This window comes from Bombina bombina, chromosome 3, assembly GCF_027579735.1.
Source record: "Bombina bombina isolate aBomBom1 chromosome 3, aBomBom1.pri, whole genome shotgun sequence".
NCBI lineage: Eukaryota > Metazoa > Chordata > Amphibia > Anura > Bombinatoridae > Bombina > Bombina bombina.
The window spans coordinates 854,970,378-854,989,134 of record NC_069501.1 but is presented as its reverse complement, the minus strand read 5'-3'; the positions used below and the strand labels follow the sequence as shown (position 1 = coordinate 854,989,134).

At 39.1% G+C, this 18,757-nt stretch overlaps 1 protein-coding gene across 3 annotated transcripts in view; it reads right to left on the bottom strand.

Moving 5' to 3' along the window:
• The window catches only part of DOCK9 (dedicator of cytokinesis 9), a 736,189-nt gene that overhangs the window by 109,029 nt on the left and 608,403 nt on the right, over nt 1–18,757 (bottom strand). For all 3 annotated transcript variants that reach the window (XM_053707819.1, XM_053707821.1, XM_053707820.1), the window contains exon 40: nt 16,973–17,110. In XM_053707819.1, coding sequence (XP_053563794.1) covers nt 16,973–17,110 — 138 coding nt within the window. The remainder of the gene's footprint in view (nt 1–16,972; nt 17,111–18,757) is intronic.

The following is an 18,757-nucleotide window of genomic DNA, read 5'->3' as shown; positions in this document are numbered from 1 at the left end:
TTGTGACTGAAGGTTTCGACAAGGTGAAATCAATTTTAGACGTCTCTTGTCTGTTAAAGACAGAGTCATGGACACTGAATCTATCTGGAAACCCAGAAAGGTTACCCTTGTCTGAGGAATCAATGAACTTTTTGGTGAATTGATCCTCCAACCATGATCTTGAAGAAACAACACAAGTCGATTTGTATGAGATTCTGCTAAATGTAAAGACTGAGCAAGTACCAAGATATCGTCCAAATAAGGAAATACCACAATACCCTGTTCTCTGATTACAGACAGAAGGGCACCGAGAACCTTTGTAAAAATTCTTGGAGCTGTAGCTAGGCCAAACGGCAGAGCCACAAACTGGTAATGCTTGTCCAGAAAAGAGAATCTCAGGAACTGATAATGATCTGGATGAATCGGAATATGCATCCTGTAAATCTATTGTGGACATAAAATGCCCTTGCTGAACAAAAGGCAAGATAGTCCTTACAGTTACCATTTTGAACGTTGGTATCCTTACATAACGATTCAATATTTTTAGATCCAGAACTGGTCTGAAGGAATTCTCCTTCTTTGGTACAATGAAGAGATTTGAATAAAACCCCATCCCCTGTTCCAGAACTGGAACTGGCATAATTACTCCAGCCAACTCTAGATCTGAAACACAATTCAGAAATGCTTGAGCTTTCACTGGATTTACTGGGACACGGGAAAGAAAAAATCTCTTTGCAGGAGGTCTCATCTTGAAACCAATTCTGTACCCTTCTGAAACAATGTTCTGAATCCAAAGATTGTGAACAGAATTGATCCAAATTTCTTTGAAAAAACTTAACCTGCCCCCTACCAGCTTAGCTGGAATGAGGGCCGCACCTTCATGTGGACTTAGAAGCAGGCTTTGCCTTTCTAGAAGGCTTGGATTTATTCCAGACTGGAGATGGTTTCCAAACTGAAACTGCTCCTGAGGATGAAGGATCAGGCTTTTGTTCTTTGTTGAAACGAAAGGAACGAAAACGATTATTAGCCCTGTTTTTACCCTTAGATTTTTTATCCTGTGGTAAAAAAGTTCCTTTCCCACCAGTAACAGTTGAGATAATGGAATCCAACTGAAAACCAAATAATTTGTTACCCTGGAAAGAAATGGAAAGTAGAGTTGATTTAGAAGCCATATCAGCATTCCAAGTTTTAAGCCATAAAGCTCTTCTAGCTAAAATAGCTAGAGACATAAACCTGACATCAACTCTGATAATATCAAAAATGGCATCACAGATAAAATTATTAGCATGCTGAAGAAGAAGAATAATATTATGAGAATCATGATCTGTTACTTGTTGTGCTAAATTCTCCAACCAAAAAGTTGAAGCTGCAGCAACATCAGCCAAAGATATAGCAGGTCTAAGAAGATTACCTGAACACAGATAAGCTTTTCTTAGAAAGGATTCAATTTTCCTATCTAAAGGATCTTTAAACGAAGTACCATCTGACGTAGGAATAGTAGTACGTTTAGCAAGGGTAGAAATAGCCCCATCGACTTTAGGGATTTTGTCCCAAAATTCTAATCTGTCAGACGGCACAGGATATAATTGCTTAAAACGTTTAGAAGGAGTAAATGAATTACCCAATTTATCCCATTCTCTGGAAATTACTTCAGAAATAGCATTAGGAACAGGAAAAACTTCTGGAATAACCACAGGAGATTTAAATACCTTATCTAAACGTTTAAAATTAGTATCAAGAGGACCAGAATCCTCTATTTCTAAAGCAATTAGTACTTCTTTAAGTAAAGAACGAATAAATTCCATTTTAAATAAATATGAAGATTTATCAGCATCAATCTCTGAGACAGAATCCTCTGAACCAGAAGAGTCATCAGAATCAGAATGATGATGTTCATTTAAAAATTCATCTGTAGAGAGAGAAGTTTTAAAAGATTTTTTATGTTTACTAGAAGGAGAAATAACAGACATAGCCTTCTTGATGGATTCAGAAACAAAATCTCTTATGTTATCAGGAACATTCTGCACCTTAGATGTTGAGGGAACTGCAACAGGCAATGGTACATTACTAAAGGAAATATTATCTGCTTTAACAAGTTTGTCATGACAATTAATACAAACAACAGCCGGAGGAATAGCTACCAAAAGTTTACAGCAGATACACTTAGCTTTGGTAGTTCCAGCACTAGACAGCGATTTTCCTGAAGTATCTTCTGACTCAGATGCAACGTGAGACATCTTGCAATATGTAAGAGAAAAAACAACATATAAAGCAAAATTGATCAAATTCCTTAAATGACAGTTTCAGGAATGGGAAAAAATGCCAATAAACAAGCTTCTAGTAACCAGAAGCAAAGAAAAAATGAGACTGAAATAATGTGGAGACAAAAGCGACGCCCATATTTTTTGGCGCCAAATAATACTCCCACATTGTTTGGCGCCTAAATGCTTTTTGGCGCCAAAAATGACGCCACATCCGGAACGCCGACATTTTTGGCGCAAAAGGACGTCAAAAAATGACGCAACTTCCGGCGACACGTATGACGTATGACGCAACTTCCGGCGACACGTTTGCGCCAAAAAAGTCCGCGCCAAGAATGACGCAATAAAATGAAGCATTTTCAGCCCCCGCGAGCCTAACAGCCCACAGGGAAAAAAAGTCAAATTTTTAAGGTAAGAAAAAATGATTGATTCAAATGCATTATCCCAAATATGAAACTGACTGTCTGAAAATAAGGAATGTTGAACATTCATAGTCAAGGCAAATAAATGTTTGAATACATATATTTAGAACTTTATAAATAAAGTGCCCAACCATAGCTTAGAGTGTCACAGAAAATAAGATTTACTTACCCCAGGACACTCATCTACATGTTTGTAGAAAGCCAAACCAGTACTGAAACGAAAATCAGCAGAGGTAATGGTATATAAATAAGAGTATATCGTCAATCTGAAAAGGGAGGTAAGAGATGAATCTCTACGACCGAAAACAGAGAACCTATGAAATAGACCCCGTAGAAGGAGATCACTGCATTCAAATAGGCAATACTCTCCTCACATCCCTCTGACATTCACTGCACGCTGAGAGGAAAACCGGGCTCCAACTTGCTGCGGAGCGCATATCAACGTAGAATCTAGCACAAACTTACTTCACCACCTCCATAGGAGGCAAAGTTTGTAAAACTGAATTGTGGGTGTGGTGAGGGGTGTATTTATAGGCATTTTGAGGTTTGGGAAACTTTGCCCCTCCTGGTAGGAATGTATATCCCATACGTCACTAGCTCATGGACTCTTGCTAATTACATGAAAGAAATCATAACCACAAAAAATAGGGTGGGTCTCATGGACTCTTGCCACTATGAAAGAAATTAATTTATCAGGTAAGTCCTTACATAAATTATGTTTTCTTTCATGTAAGTGGCAAGAGTCCATGAGCTAGTGACGGATGGGATATAATACCCAAGATGTGGAAGTCCATGAGTCACTAGAGAGGGAGGGATAAAAAAAAACAAAACAGCTAAATCCGCTGAGAAATTGAATCCAAAAAAAGATTTTTTTTCTTAAAAATTAAAAAAAAATCAAATCAAAGGCACTAGAATCAAACTGAGACAGCTGCCTGAAGAACCTTTCTACCAAAGGCTGCTTCCGAAGAAGTAAACGCATCAAAATGGTAAAATTTAGTAAATGTATGCAAAGAAGACCAAGTTGCTGCTTTGCAAATTTGATCAACTGAAGCTTTTTTCTTGAAAGCCCAAGAAGTGGCAACTGATCTAATAGAATGAGCTGTAATTCTCTGAGGCGTGGACTGCCCCGCCTCCAAATAAGCTTTGTGAATCAAAAGTTTCAACCAAGATGCCAGATAAATGGCAGGGGCTTTCTGACCTTTCCTGGAACCAGAAAAAATAACAAATAGACTAGAAGTCTTTCTAAATTCTTAAGTAACCTCAATATAATATTTCAAAGCTCTTACCAAATCCAAAGAACGTAAAGACCTTTCAAGAGTATTCTTAGGATTAGGACACAAGTAAGGAACAACAATTTCCCTATTAATGTTGTTAGAATTCACAACTTTAGGCAAAAAATGTAAACAAAGTTCACAAAAAAAGCTTTATCTTGATGGAAAATCAGATAAGGAGACTCACAAGAGAGCAGAAAATTCAGAAACTCTTCTAGCAGAAGAGAAAGCAACTGGACATCCGGACAAGATACGCTACCAAAACCTGTGATGCCATGCTGGTGCTATCAGAAACACATAATATTGTTCCATTATGATCTTGGAGATCACCCTTGGAAGAAGCAGGTTGGTAAAATCAAGGAACTGCTAAAGCATCCACCATCTCCACCTGAGGATCCTTGGACCTGAAAAGGTATCTGGGAAGCTTCTTGTTTAAACGAGAGGCCATCAGAGCTATTTCTGGAATACCTCACATCTGTACAAGATGAAAAAACACATCTGGATGGAGAGACCACTCCCCCGGATGTAAAGTCTGATGGCTGAGATAATCCGCTTCCCAATTATCTATACCTGGGATATGAATCGCAGAAAATTGACAAGAGTTGGATTCTGTCCATGAAAGTTTCTGAGATACTTCTTTCATACCAAAGGGACTGCGAGTCCCGTCATGATGATTGACATATGCCACAGTTGTGACATTGTCTGTCTGAAAACAAATAAATGGTTCTCTCTTCAACAGAGGCCAAACCTGAAGAGCCCTGAAAATAGCACAGAGTTCTAAAATATTGATTAGTAACCTCGCCTCTTGAGATTTACAAACCCCTTGTGCTGTCAGAGTTCCCCAGACAGCTCCCCAACCTGAAAGACTGATTACAGTCCAGGTTGGACAAACAAAAGAGGCCCCTTGAATTATACGGTGGTGGTCTAACCACCAAGTCAGAGAAAGTTGAACATTGGGATTTAAGGATATTAATTGTGATATCTTTGTATAATCCCTGCACCATTGCTTTAGCATACAAAGCTGGAGAGGTCTCATATGAAAACGAGCAAAGGGGATTGCGTCCAATGCTGCAATCATGAGACCTTAAACTTCCATGCACATAGCCACTGAAGGAAACGATTGAGACTGAAGATTCCGACAAGCTGAAACCAATTGTATTTGTCTCTTGTCTGTTAGAGACAGAGTCATGGACACTGAATCTATCTGGAAACCTAAAAAGGTGACCCCTGTCTTTGAAGAAACAACACTAGTTGATATGTGTGAGATTCGGCAAAATGTAAAGACTGAGCTACTACCAAGATATCGTCCAAATAAGGAAACAGCGCAATTCCCTGTTCTCTCAGAGTAGGGCACCGAGAACTTTTGAAACAATCCTTGGAGCTGTCGCTAGGCCAAATGGAAGACCGACAAATTGGTAATGCTTGTCTAGAAAAGAGAATCTCAGAAACCGATAGTGGTCGGAATATGAGGATATGCATCCTGTAAGTCTATTGTGGACATATAATGACCTTGCTGAACAAAAGGCAGAATAGTCCTTTTTGAAAGTTGGCACTCTCACAAAACGGTTCAAAATTTTAAGATCCAGAACTGGCCTGAATTAATTTTCTTTCTTTGGGATAATGAATAGATTTGAATAAAACCCCAGACCCTGTTCCTGAAACGAACTGGAATATTTATCCCTGAAAGCTCTAGATCTGAAACACACTTCAGAAAGGCCTTCACTGGGTTTGCTGGAACGCGTGAGAGAAAAAAACTTCTCACAGAAGGTCTTACTGAGAGACAATGCTCTGAATCCATTTATTTTGGACAGAATCTGCCCAAATGTTTTGGAAAAATGTTAATCTGCCCCCCACCAACTGAGCTGGAATGAGGGCCGCACCTTCATGCAGACTTGGGGGCTGGCTTTGGTTTCTTAAAAGGCTTGGATTTATTCCAACTTGAAGATGGTATCCAATTGGAACCAGATTCTTTGGGGGAAGGATTAGCTTTCTGTTCTTTATTCTGTCGAAAAAAGCCTTATCCCTTCCCCCCAGTAACAGTTAAAATAATTGAATCCAACTGAGAACCAAATAAATTGTTACCTTGGAAAGAAAGAGATAGTAATCTAGACTTAGATACCATGTCAGCATTCCAATATTTGAGCCACAAAGCTCTTCTAGCTAAGATAGCTAAATACATAGCTAAATACATAGATTTAACATCAATCTTGATGATATAAAAAATAGCATCACAGATAAAATTATTAGCATGTTGAAGCAAGCGAACAATGCTAGACAAATCAGGATCTGTTTCCTGTTGCGCTAAACTTTTTATCAAAAGTTGATGCAGCTGCAACATCAGTCATAGAAATGGCAGGCCTGAGAAGATAGCCATACTATAAATAAGCTTTCCTTTGATAAGATTGAAGTTTCCTATCTAAAGGGTCTTTAAAGGAAGTACTATCTTCCATAAGGATAGTAGTACGTTTGGCAAGAAAAGAGATAGCCCCATCAACTTTGGGGATTTTATCCCAAAACTCCAATCTAATTGCTGGCAAGGCATACAACCTTTTAAACCTAGCAGAAGGAATAAAAGAAGTACCAGGCCTATTCCATTCCTTTGAAATCATATCAGTCAGAAATAGCACCAGGAACTGGAAAAACCTCTGGAGTAACCACAGGAGGTTTATAAGCAGAATTTAAACATTTACTAGTTTTAATATCAAGAGGACTAGCTTCCTCAATATCCAAAGTAATCAACACCTCTTAACAAAGAACGAATATACTCCATCTTAAAGAGATAAGTAGATTTGTCACTGTCAATCTTTGAGGTAGGATCTTCGGATTCAGATAGATCCTCATCAGAGGAGGATAAATCAGTATGTTGTCAGTCATTTGAAATTTCATCAACTTTATGAGAAGTTTTAAAAGACCTTTTACGTTTATTAGAAGGCGGAATAGCAGACAAAGCCTTCTGAATCACATCAGCAATAAAATCTTTTATATTCACAGGGATATCATGTACATTAGATGTTGAAGGAACAACAGGCATTGTACTATTACTGATGGATACATTCTCTGCATGTAAAAGTTTATCATGACAACTGTTACATACTACAGCTGGAGACATAATCTCTACTAATTTACAACAGATACACTTATCTTTGGTACAACTTTTATCAGGCAGCAGGAATCCAACAGTCGTTTGTGAGACAGGATCAGATTGAGACATCTAGCAAATGTAAGAGAAAAAACAACATATAAAGTAAAATTATCAATTTCCTTATATGGCAGCATAGCCCTCTGAGCATAGAGAAAGGCAAGAGGCATATAGAAAGTGGGGTTTAAATAATTAAATTATTTGGTGTCAAGTATGAAGCGCAATGCAAAATGAAAATTTTGGGCGCTAACAACATCCGGAAATGACGCAACTCGCTTCATGGCAGACGCAACCTTGTGCAAGAAACCTGGCATCAACTATGATGCCGGAAATGGCGAACTTGCATCAACGAACGTACCTTCACGCCAAAAAAATTCTCGCATCAAGAATGACGCAATGAATAATAGCATTTTGCAGCCTCGCAGGCCTAAATTTGCCCGCGAAAATTAAAGAAAACAGTCAAGTAGCATTTTGCGTCATCGCGAGCCTAATTAGCCCACGAAAATTTAGAAAAACAGACTCCAAGTTATAACTAACTGGAACCCCAGGTAAGAAAAAAAAAACCTAAAATTTTCAATAAACAATTTCCCTGCTGAAACTGTTAGACTGCAAAGGGAAATACACAGACCTGACTCATGGCAAATATATGCAATATACATTAAAACCTTTATAATATAAAGTGCCAAATATAGCTGAGAGTGTCTAAAAAAATATATATACTTACCAGAAGACACCCATACACATATAGCAGACAGCCAAACCTGTACTGATACATATCAGCAGAGGTAATGGTAGAGGAGTATAATGTGGATCTGTAAAGGGAGACAGCAGATGAATCCCTGTGACCGATTTACAGAGAGCCCTAGAATAGATTTCCCATAGATGAAAACATGGTGTCATCAGGCAATACTCCATTCACATCCCTCAGACAAACACTGTACTTTGAGATAGATTGGGCTTTAAAATGCTTAGAAGCGCCTTTCTCAGAAGAAAAGCAAGCATATCTTGCTTCACCACCTCCACAGGAGGCAAACTTTGTAAAACTGAGGTATGAGTGAGGTGGGAGGTGTATCTATAGGCATTTTGGGGTTTGGGAACTTTGCCCCTCCTGGTAGGAATGCCCCCTCCATACGTCACTAGCTCATGGACTCTTGCCACTTACATGAAAGAAATACAGAGCTATGAGTATTTGTAGGCTGTTTTATGCTTTAGAAAAAGACAGTGATATCTGTTGAAACGCGTTGAGTAATTTTATAGATCAACAATTTTTCAGTAAACTTTGTTTTTAATGGAACAGAAGTGTGAAGATGTATTTCTTCAATAAAAATGTGAAGATTTAATTTACAGCTTTCTCTGCGAGTATATTCCTTTTAGTAGCTACCATCACCTGTGCGCTCTACACCATTTGTGGATCTTTCTTGTTTAAGGCAAACAGCGAGGTGAATACTTAGGAGGCTATACATCTTACCCTGGGAGTTGCTTGCACCAACGTTTCCATACCAAAACATTTTATGTTTGCAAAAATTTTATACAAAAAAGGAAATTTATGCTTACCTGATAAATTGATTTCTTCTACGATACGACGAGTCCACGGATTCATCCTTACTTGTGGGATATTATCCTCCTGCTAACAGGAAGTGGCAAAGAGCACCACAGCAGAGCTGTATATATAGCTCCTCCCTTCTCTCCACCCCCAGTCATTCGACCGAAGGTATAGGAAGAGAAAAGAAAAGCTAAAAGGTGCAGAGGTGACTGAAGTTTTGAAAAGCCAAAAATATAATCTGTCTAAAATGACAGGGAGGGCCGTAGACTAGTCGTATCGTAGAAGAAATCAATTTATCAGGTAAGCATACATTTCCTTTTCTTCTACTAGATACGACGAGTCCACAGATTCATCCTTACTTGTGGGATACAATACCAAAGCAACAGGATACGGATGAACGGGAGGGACAAGACAGATACCTAAACGGAAGGCACCACTGCTTGAACACCTTTTCTCCCAAAAATAGCCTCAGAAGAAGCAAAAGTATCAAATTTGTAAAATTTGGAAAAAGTATAAAGGGAGGACCAAGTCGCAGCCTTAAAAATCTGTTCAACAGAAGCATCGTTTTTAAAAGCCCATGTGGAAGCCACAGCTCTAGTAGAATGAGCCGTAACCTTTTCAGGAGGCTGCTGTCCAGTAGTCTCGTATGCCAGGCGGATGATGCTTTTCAGCCAAAAAGAAAGAGAGGTAGCCGTCGCTTTTTGACCCCTACGTCTTCCAGAATAAACCACGAATAAAGAAGATGTTTGATGGAAATCCTTGGTCGCTTGTAAGTAAAACTTCAAAGCCCGGACCATGTCCAAGTTATGTAACAGACGCTCCTTCTTAGAAGAAGGATTAGGACACAAAGAAGGAACAACAATTTCCTGATTAATATTCTTATTTGAAACAACCTTAGGAAGGAATCCAGGTTTAGTACGCAAAACCACCTTATCAGAGTGGAATATAAGATAAGGCGAATCACATTGTAACGCAGAAAGCTCAGAAACTCTTTGAGCAGAAGAGATAGCAACTAAAAACAAAACTTTCCAAGATAAAAGCTTAATATCTATGGAATGCATGGGTTCAAACGGAACCCCTTGAAGAACATTAAGAACTAAATTCAAACTCCATGGCGGAGCAATAGGTTTAAATACAGGCTTGATTCTGATTAAAGCCTGACAAAAAGACTGAACGTCTGGGACATCCGCCAGACGCTTATGTAGTAGAATTGACAAAGCAGAAATTTGTCCCTTCAAGGAACTAGCTGATAATCCCTTCTCCAATCCTTCTTGGAGAAAGGACAAAATCCTAGGAATCCTAACCCTACTCCATGAGTAGCCCTTGGATTCACACCAATAAAGATATTTACACCATATCTTATGGTAAATCTTCCTAGTGACAGGCTTGCGAGCCTGAATCAAAGTATAAATCAACGACTCAGAGAATTCCTGCTTAGATAAGATCAAGTGTTCAATCTCCAGGCAGTCAGCTGCAGAGAATTTAGATTTGGATGTTGGAACGGACCTTGAATGAGAAGGTCCTGTCTCAACGAAGTTTCCACGGTGGCAGAGAGGATGTCCACTAGATTCGCATACCAAGTACTGCCTGGCCATGCAATCGCTATTAGGATTACAGAAGCTCTCTCCTGTTTGATTCTTGCAATCACACGAGGCAGGAGAGGAAATGGTGGAAACACATAAGCCAGGTTGAACGACCAAGGTACTGCTAGAGCATCTATCAGTACAGCTTGGGGATCCCTTGACCTGGACCCGTAACGAGGAAGTTTGGCATTCTGACGAGATGCCATCAGATCCAATCCGGTGTGCCCCATTGATGAATCAATGATGCAAACACCTCCGGATGGAGCTCCCACTCCCCCGGATGAAAAGTCTGATGACTTAGAAAATCTGCTTCCCAGTTCTCTACTCCTGGGATATAGATTGCTGATAGATGGCAAGAGTGAGCCTCCGCCCATCGGATTATCTTTGAAACCTCTATCATCGCTAGAGAACTCCTTGTTCCCCCTTGATGATTGATATATGCTACAGTCGTGATATTGTCCGACTGGAATCTTATAAAATTTGGCCAAAGCCAACTGAGGCCACGCTTGAAGCGCGTTAAATATTGCTCTCAGTTCCAGAATATTGATTGGTAGTAGAGACTCTTCCTGAGTCCAAACACCCTGAGCCTTCAGGGAATTCCAGACTGCACCCCAGCCCAGGAGGCTGGCGTCCGTCGTCACTATTAACCATGCTGGCCTGCGGAAGCACATTCCCTGGGACAGATGATCCTGTGACAACCACCAAAGAAGAGAGTCTCTGGTCTCTTGATCCAGATTTATCTGAGGAGATAAATTCGCATAATCCCCATTCCACTGTCTGAGCATGCACAGCTGCAGTGGTCTGAGATGAAAGCGTGCAAACGGAACAATGTCCATTGCCGCTACCATTAATCCAATGACCTCCATACACTGAGCCACTGATGGCCGAGGAATGGACTGAAGTGCTCGGCAAGTATTTAGAATCTTTGACTTTCTGACCTCCGTCAGAGATATTTTCATGTCTACCGAGTCTATCAGAGTTCCCAAGAATGGAACTCTTGTTAGTGGAACTAGTGAACTCTTTTCTATATTCACTTTCCAACCATGAGTTTTTAGAAATGCCAACACGATGTCCGTGTGAGATTTGGTCAGATGATAAGTTGACGCCTAGATCAAAATATCGTCCAGATAGGGCGTCACTGTTATGCCCCGCGGCCTGAGATCCGCCATAAGGGACCCTAGCACCTTTGTGAAGATTCTGGGAGCTGTGGCCAACCCGAAAGGAAGGGCCACAAACTGATAGTGTTCGTCCAGAAAGGTGAACCTTAGAAACTGATGATGATCCTTGCGGATAGGAATGTGAATGTGAAGATACGCATCCTTCAGGTCCACGGTGGTCATATATTGACCCTCCTGGATCATTGGCAAAATTGTTCGTATAGTCTCCATCTTGAACGATGGGACTCTGAGAAATTTGTTTAGGCATTTGAGATCTAAAATCGGTCTGAAAGTTCCCTCTTTTTTGGGAACCACGAACAGATTTGAGTAAAACCCCTGTCCCTGTTCTAGTTTTGGAACTGGACAAATTACTCCCATGGTATAGAGGTCTTTTACACAGCGTAAGAACGCCTCTCTTTTTGTCTGGTCTACAGACAAACGTGAAAGATGAAATCTCCCTCTTGGGAGAAAATCCTTGAATTCCAGCTGATACCCCTGGGTCACAATTTCTAATGCCCAGGGATCCTGAACATCCCTTGACCAAGCCTGAACGAAGAGAGAAAGTCTGTCTTCTACTAAATCCGGTCCCGGATCGGGGGCTGCCCCTTCATGCTGTCTTGGTAGCAGCAGCAGGCTTCTTGGCTTGTTTACCTTTATTCCAGGCCTGGTTAGGTCTCCAGACTGACTTGGATTGAGCAAAATTCTCCTCCTGCTTTGTGGCGGAAGAGGAAGTAGAGGGTCCTCCTTTAAAGTTTCGAAAGGAACGAAAATTATTTTGTTTAGCCCTCACCTTAACAGTCTTATCCTGAGGCAGGGCATGACTTTTACCTCCAGTAATGTCAGAAATGATTTCCTTCAATTTAGGCCAGAATAGGGTCTTACCTTTAAAAGGAATAGCTAATAAAGTTTCGAAAGGAACGAAAATTATTTTGTTTAGCCCTCACCTTAACAGTCTTATCCTGAGGCAGGGCATGACTTTTACCTCCAGTAATGTCAGAAATGATTTCCTTCAATTTAGGCCAGAATAGGGTCTTACCTTTAAAAGGAATAGCTAAAAGCTTAGATTTTGATGACACATCAGCAGACCAAGATTTAAGCCATAACGCTTTTTGCGTTAAAATGGCAAAACCTGCATTTTTCACCGCTAATTTAGCCATTTGAAAAGCGGCATTGGTAATAAAAGAATTAGCCAGCTTGAGAGCCTTAATTCTATCCAAAATATCATCTAATGGGGTCTCAACCTTAAGAGACTCCTCTAGAGCCTCAAACCAAAAAGCTGCTGCAGTAGTAACTGGAACAATGCAAGCTATAGGTTGTAGAAGAAAACCCTGATGAATAAACAATTTCTTTAGAAGACCCTCTAATTTTTTATCCATAGGATCTTTGAAAGCACAACTGTCCTCAATAGGTATAGTTGTACGCTTAGCTAGGGTAGAAATAGCTCCCTCCACCTTAGGGACCGTTTGCCAAGAATCCCGAAATGGTGTCAGATATGGGAAACATTTTCTTAAAATTAGGAGGGGGAGAGAACGGAATGCCTGGTCTATCCCATTCCTTTGTAACAATGTCCGAAATTATTTTAGGGACTGGAAAAACATCAGTGTAAGTAGGTAACTCTAGATATTTATCCATCTTACACAATTTCTCTGGTGGTATCACAATAGGGTCACAGTCATCCAGAGTCGCTAAAACCTCCCGGGGTAACAGGCGGAGGTGTTCAAGCTTAAATTTAAAGGACATCACGTCCGAATCTGTCTGAGGCAACACATTTCCTGAATCTAAAAGATCTCCCTCAGACAGCAATTCCCCGACCCCCAAATCAGAACACTGTGAGGGTACATCGGAAATGGCCAATAAAGCATCAGAGGGCTCAGTATTTACCTTAATACCGGACCTACTGCGCTTACCCTGTAAACCTGACAGTTTAGACAATACCTCTGTAAGGGTAGTAGACATAACTGCAGCCATATCTTGCAGAGTAAAAGAATTAGACGCACTAGAAGTACTTGGCATCGCTTGAGTGGGCGTTAAAGGTTGTGACACTTGGGGAGAATTGGATGGCATAACCTGATTTTCTTCAGACTAAGAATCATCCTTAGACATACCTTTATCACCTAAAAAATGTTCTTTGCAGTGTAAGGCCCTTTCAGTACAAGAGGGACACAATGTAAGTGGGGGTTCCACAATGGCTTCTAAACACATAGAGCATTGACTTTCCTCAATGTCAGACATGTTGAACAGGCTAGTAAATAACCACAAAAAGTCTTGAAAACACTTTATTTATTGAAAAAAACACCAAGTTTGAAAAACGGTACTGCACCTTTAAGAAGTAAAAAAGCGCACAATCTTTTCAAATCTGCTTTAAAATGCTATAACGCTTACAATTTTAGCATATATCCTTAAATTGTAGCCTAATATTGCACCACAAGTAAGGGACAAATTAACCCTCTATCAGAAAAAAACTTTATTCTCAAAACGTTATGAAAAACAACTTAACAACCCCCTGCACCTCGCCACAGCTCTGCTGTGGCACCTACCTGCCCTCAGGGGTCTGACAAGTCTCACTATGACTCCGGTAGCCTATCTCTCAGTTTGGGCCCAATCGAAGCTGAAGTTTGCTGCCTTCTTGTGAAGATCAACTGCGCATCTGAGGTGTGAAAATTAGGCCCCGCCCATCATATGTGATGTACTCTCAGCCAAAAAAAATGCAAGGAAGCGGTATAGAAACTAGCCATGTGGGTTTAAGTATCCCAAATGTACAATAAAGTCATGTGAACCCCCAACACCAGTGATTATAAAACCGTTTGTGCCAATAAAAACGTTATGCTGCCCCAGTGTCTAACCATGCTGCCATAATTTTCTTGCGGCATTTAGCCCATAACAATTCATACACAGGTCTCCAGTAAAACCCCTTCTTATACATAGGTTTACTGCTTACCCCTTCCCTCTTGGGAACTATGTCAGCCTGTTCTGAAATATCACAGTCTCTTCAGAAATAAATGACTGAACATACCTCAATGCTTGTAGAATGAAAACGTTCCCCACACTGAAGCTTTTCTAGTACTTCTCAGCCATTCTTGGGAACTCATATGGATTTTAGTGACATCTGCTAAGATCATAAACCTCCAGGCAGAAATCTTCATCCATATGCTGCCTGAGGAAATATAGTACTCACCGGTACCATTTAAAATAAAAAAGTCTTGATTGAAGAAACTAAAAACTATAATTTTAACACCTCTTTCACTTTACCTCTTCCTATTACTAGTATAGGCAAAGAGAATGACTGGGGTGGAGAGAAGGGATGAGCTATATATACAGCTCTGCTGTGGTGCTCTTTGCCACTTCCTGTTAGCAGGAGGATAATAGCCCACAAGTAAGGATGAATCCGTGGACTCGTCGTATCTAGTAGAAGAAAACTCTTGAATAAAACTCTCACATTTATCAAATCTGTCTGTTCAATTGTCATATTAACTTTATCAGCTATGTATTAAAAAGAATAATGTATTTAATAGTCAATTTAAAAAGTAAAAACCTTGAAAAAGTAAACATTCGTATTTAAAAATAAAATAAAAAAATAACAAAATAATGATTATAGGGGGCGGAGCCTATGCTTGGAGTGGTCAGGTGTGTCTATATGAAGCTCCTGGCTAATATGCTCAATAAGATTCCTATTTAACGTTAAATTTAGGAGATTTCACCTGCTACAACTTCTATATTGGGACTTTGTAACTATCTATGAGGTCTGCCAACTTTACAGAAGCAGAGGTTTGACGCCCTGACCTATGTTATCCAAGTGCGCCATACTATACTGCGGTCTTGGGCCCAGGGGAGGCGGCCGATCCCCGGGAACTTGATAAGTTTTATTTAGAGGTAGAGCAAGAGGACTACACAGAGACCGTGGTATGGCCAGAAGCTACACAGTTAATCAGCTATCAGGATGAAGTGGACGTTACATCTAAGGGATTTAAAGCGTCTTTATTGGATTGGAGTGCTTTATGTAACGATCCAGACAGACTTTGCCAGAGGAGAATACAATTCAAGAAACTAAGCAGGGAGTTAGCCCCACAGCTCTATATATCCTGTGGAATATTTCCTGCATACGCAAAGTATATACCATGGGCTTTGCGCAAGGTGATGCATTTGAAATCTGACATTCACAACTTAATCATCAGAGACTGCACTACCCTCAGGCAGGGTGTTGGATAGATGATTTCCTTATCTTTTTTTTCTTTTTATTATTTTCTTATCTATCCCATAGACTTCCGCTAGTTGAACTGCATATTATATCAAAACACTGCTCCTGACTGGAGCGAAGTTAATGGGAGTCCTCTTTTGGGTTGTTATACAGTTACCATCAATGTGCATTTAATATATGGCTAACTGATTAGATATATATGTGTAGTAGTTAATATTGCTAGATATCGCATGTTTATAGGCATTATTTTTCTGCTAGCTTATTTGGGGAAAGTTTGTTGAGGAGATATTTGTTTAATTCTATCACTAGCAACTAGTCATTTGATATTCAAATAAGGAGTATCTTTCTATTTTATGAAATACTTAGTCAGCAACATATACAATAGCCTAAATAAGCTTTTTCTTTTTACAATGTTGTGTCTAGTTTAAGATACGCTTTATACCATCAGACAGCTCATTCAATACCTTTACTTGTGAGCTGATGAGGTGACAGGTTATCTCCACTAGAGGGGAGTAGAGTTCTATCAATGTCCAGCTGACGTATAGTTAATACAAACGTGCATCGAATATATACCTACTGCTCAGTTATTTAGAGGTGAGGTAAATGTGGCCATGTATGATTTGCTTACAGACATGGTTATTTTGCTAAGTATAAACAGGGAATGCTAGTGATGGGAGATATTTGTTTAATTCACACTACAGAAGCTAGTTATTATATGTTTAATCCTAGAGTATCCTTATATTACCCAAAATTACTAGTTTGTCATACACACATTAGTTTGAATGAGTTTTTGTTTTCTTTTACTTGTTTTTTTTGTTGTTTTTTTTTTTCTCTCATGGCTCTATATAGATTGAGTTACATCCTCTATCAATATCTGGTCTCTTAATCAGCTCATAAGGTGAGGTGAGATTTCCACATTAGAATGTGCTTTACCCCCACAGCACTATATTATGTAGGATAAAAATAGGACCATATGCCACCATACTTGTTTCTCCTATATTGCTGATATTATGTGAATGTTAGTGCAGTTTCTTTATGCTCTCTCTTCTTTTTTCTCTCTATCATCTTAAGTTGATGTATAAGTTATAAAGAGTATCCATGACTTTGATATTGAAATATAGATCTGCTTAGAGATGAGGTCTCAATTGGGGCCATATATTTTAATTTCAAAATCGGAAGCTAGTTTTAAGTTCTATACAAGCCACACTGGTGTAAGTATTAACTTTTGATATCTAATAATGTGGTGATGTTATGTTACTGTACAATACTGTATGCTATTCCTACTTGCCTTTACGGGATGAGGGCTTATGTGAAGAGATCATACTAACTTCAATAAAAAATATTTAAAAAATAAAAATAAAAAAAATAATGATTATAGATTAACAAAATTATAATGATGGAAAAAAAAAAGTTTGCGCTAACCTTATATATTAAAGATCTTAAAGCAGTGAAGACATTTTTTAATGCAACTTCAGACTGGTTCTTTTGAAGAAAGCAAAGGTACACATCGAAAACCTTCTTCATTAATGGATTGTGTCCATGATCCGTAATCAGCTGGTTCTAGAGAAAATAAATTCAAATGTTATTAATCTGTACCTAAAGAGACACTAAAGTCACAACGCATGATCAAAGTACAGTGCCAGTGTCTGTCAGGGGAAATTATGCCCAAAACCAAAGTGAATCTCTGAGTACAGCAAATATATGGGGGGGGGGGGGGGTATGTTTAGCTGATCAGTTCATGCACCATATCTAGTCAGCGCAAGACAAAAGTGTAGTACAAAAAAATAGCCATATACTTAACACATATAGCATATACCATATTTGAATCAGATAATGTCCAGAGACATTGGGGCAAGCACTTTCCTTCTAGGATCCCCCCCCACAGCCTGCAAAAAAAGTAACCCCAGAAAAAGTGCAGAGTCTGTTACAAAAAAGGAGTTAGGAGGGACTTAAGGTACTATTGTCCTTCCTGCCCATCTTTACCTGGGTATATATTAAAGACTGTTTCAGAATCTAATATACAGAGTTTAACTATTGATTCAAATGAATCTGTGTGTGTTCTTAATATATTTTATTTTATTATTCTGTATTCCTGACTTCAGCTTCTCCCGATTACTCCTAGTCCCAATTTATTGGCTTGTTATACAGACTACTCTGACTTCATGGACATTGTCCTGTCCCTTTTTACGTTAAACCAAGTATAAAGAATATTCCAGCCTCCAATTTCTTTAAAAGACCTTTATTTCATATAGGGCCCTGAGTAGAAATTACAACGTTTCAAGCCTAAACAGGCTCTTAATCATCTTTTTACGTTAAACCCAGCAACTCTAAGGTCATGATAAATTAGCTACACAAAACAACTCAAAATACCCCCATTTAGAATATCCTGCGTTATCTACTTCTGCAAATGGTATGACATCATTAGAGAAATTTTCTTTGCTAGGCTGTCATACTGTCTTCAAGGGTGAAATAGGCCCAGAAAATCAATGTGTCAAATTTCTATATATGAAAACCGAAACCCTATAAAACCTGTACAGGAGTATCATTGTACTTGTGGGACATCACTGAACACAAATATGGATGTTTTACAGCAGTGAAACATATGATGATATCAACAGTGAAAGTGCAATGTTTGTGTGAAAAGTACAACATTTTTTTTTAATACGACCACTAAATTCAGCCAAGTTTTGTGATGAAGTGGCTACAAAAAAAGACTGGACATAACCCTTTTTTGAATACCCTGGGTTGACTATTTTTGCAAATGGTATGCCACGATGGGGGTCATTCTCATTCCTGGGCTGCTATACTCAAAGGCGACATTGTTTTAGGAAATCAATACGTCAAATTTCCATGTAAATGGAATTAATAAATATTTGATGTTAAAAGAGAGTCCTATTTGTCCTCTAAAAAACAATATGTGAGGGTGCACTTAAAGGGACTTGAAACCCAATTTTTTCTTTCATTTTTCAGATAGATAATACCATTTTAAAAAAAGTTTCCAATTCACTTCTAGTATCAAATTTGCTTTGATCTTTGTTATTCTTTTATGAAGAGATATCTAGATGGGTAACATGCACATTTCTGCAGTACTACCTGATAGGAAAAAGTGCTGCCATCTAGTGCTCCTGCTAATGTATAACAGTTGCAAAACTGCTGCCATATAGTGCTGAAGACACTTAAAATTAGCTCCCTGCTTTTCAACAAAGG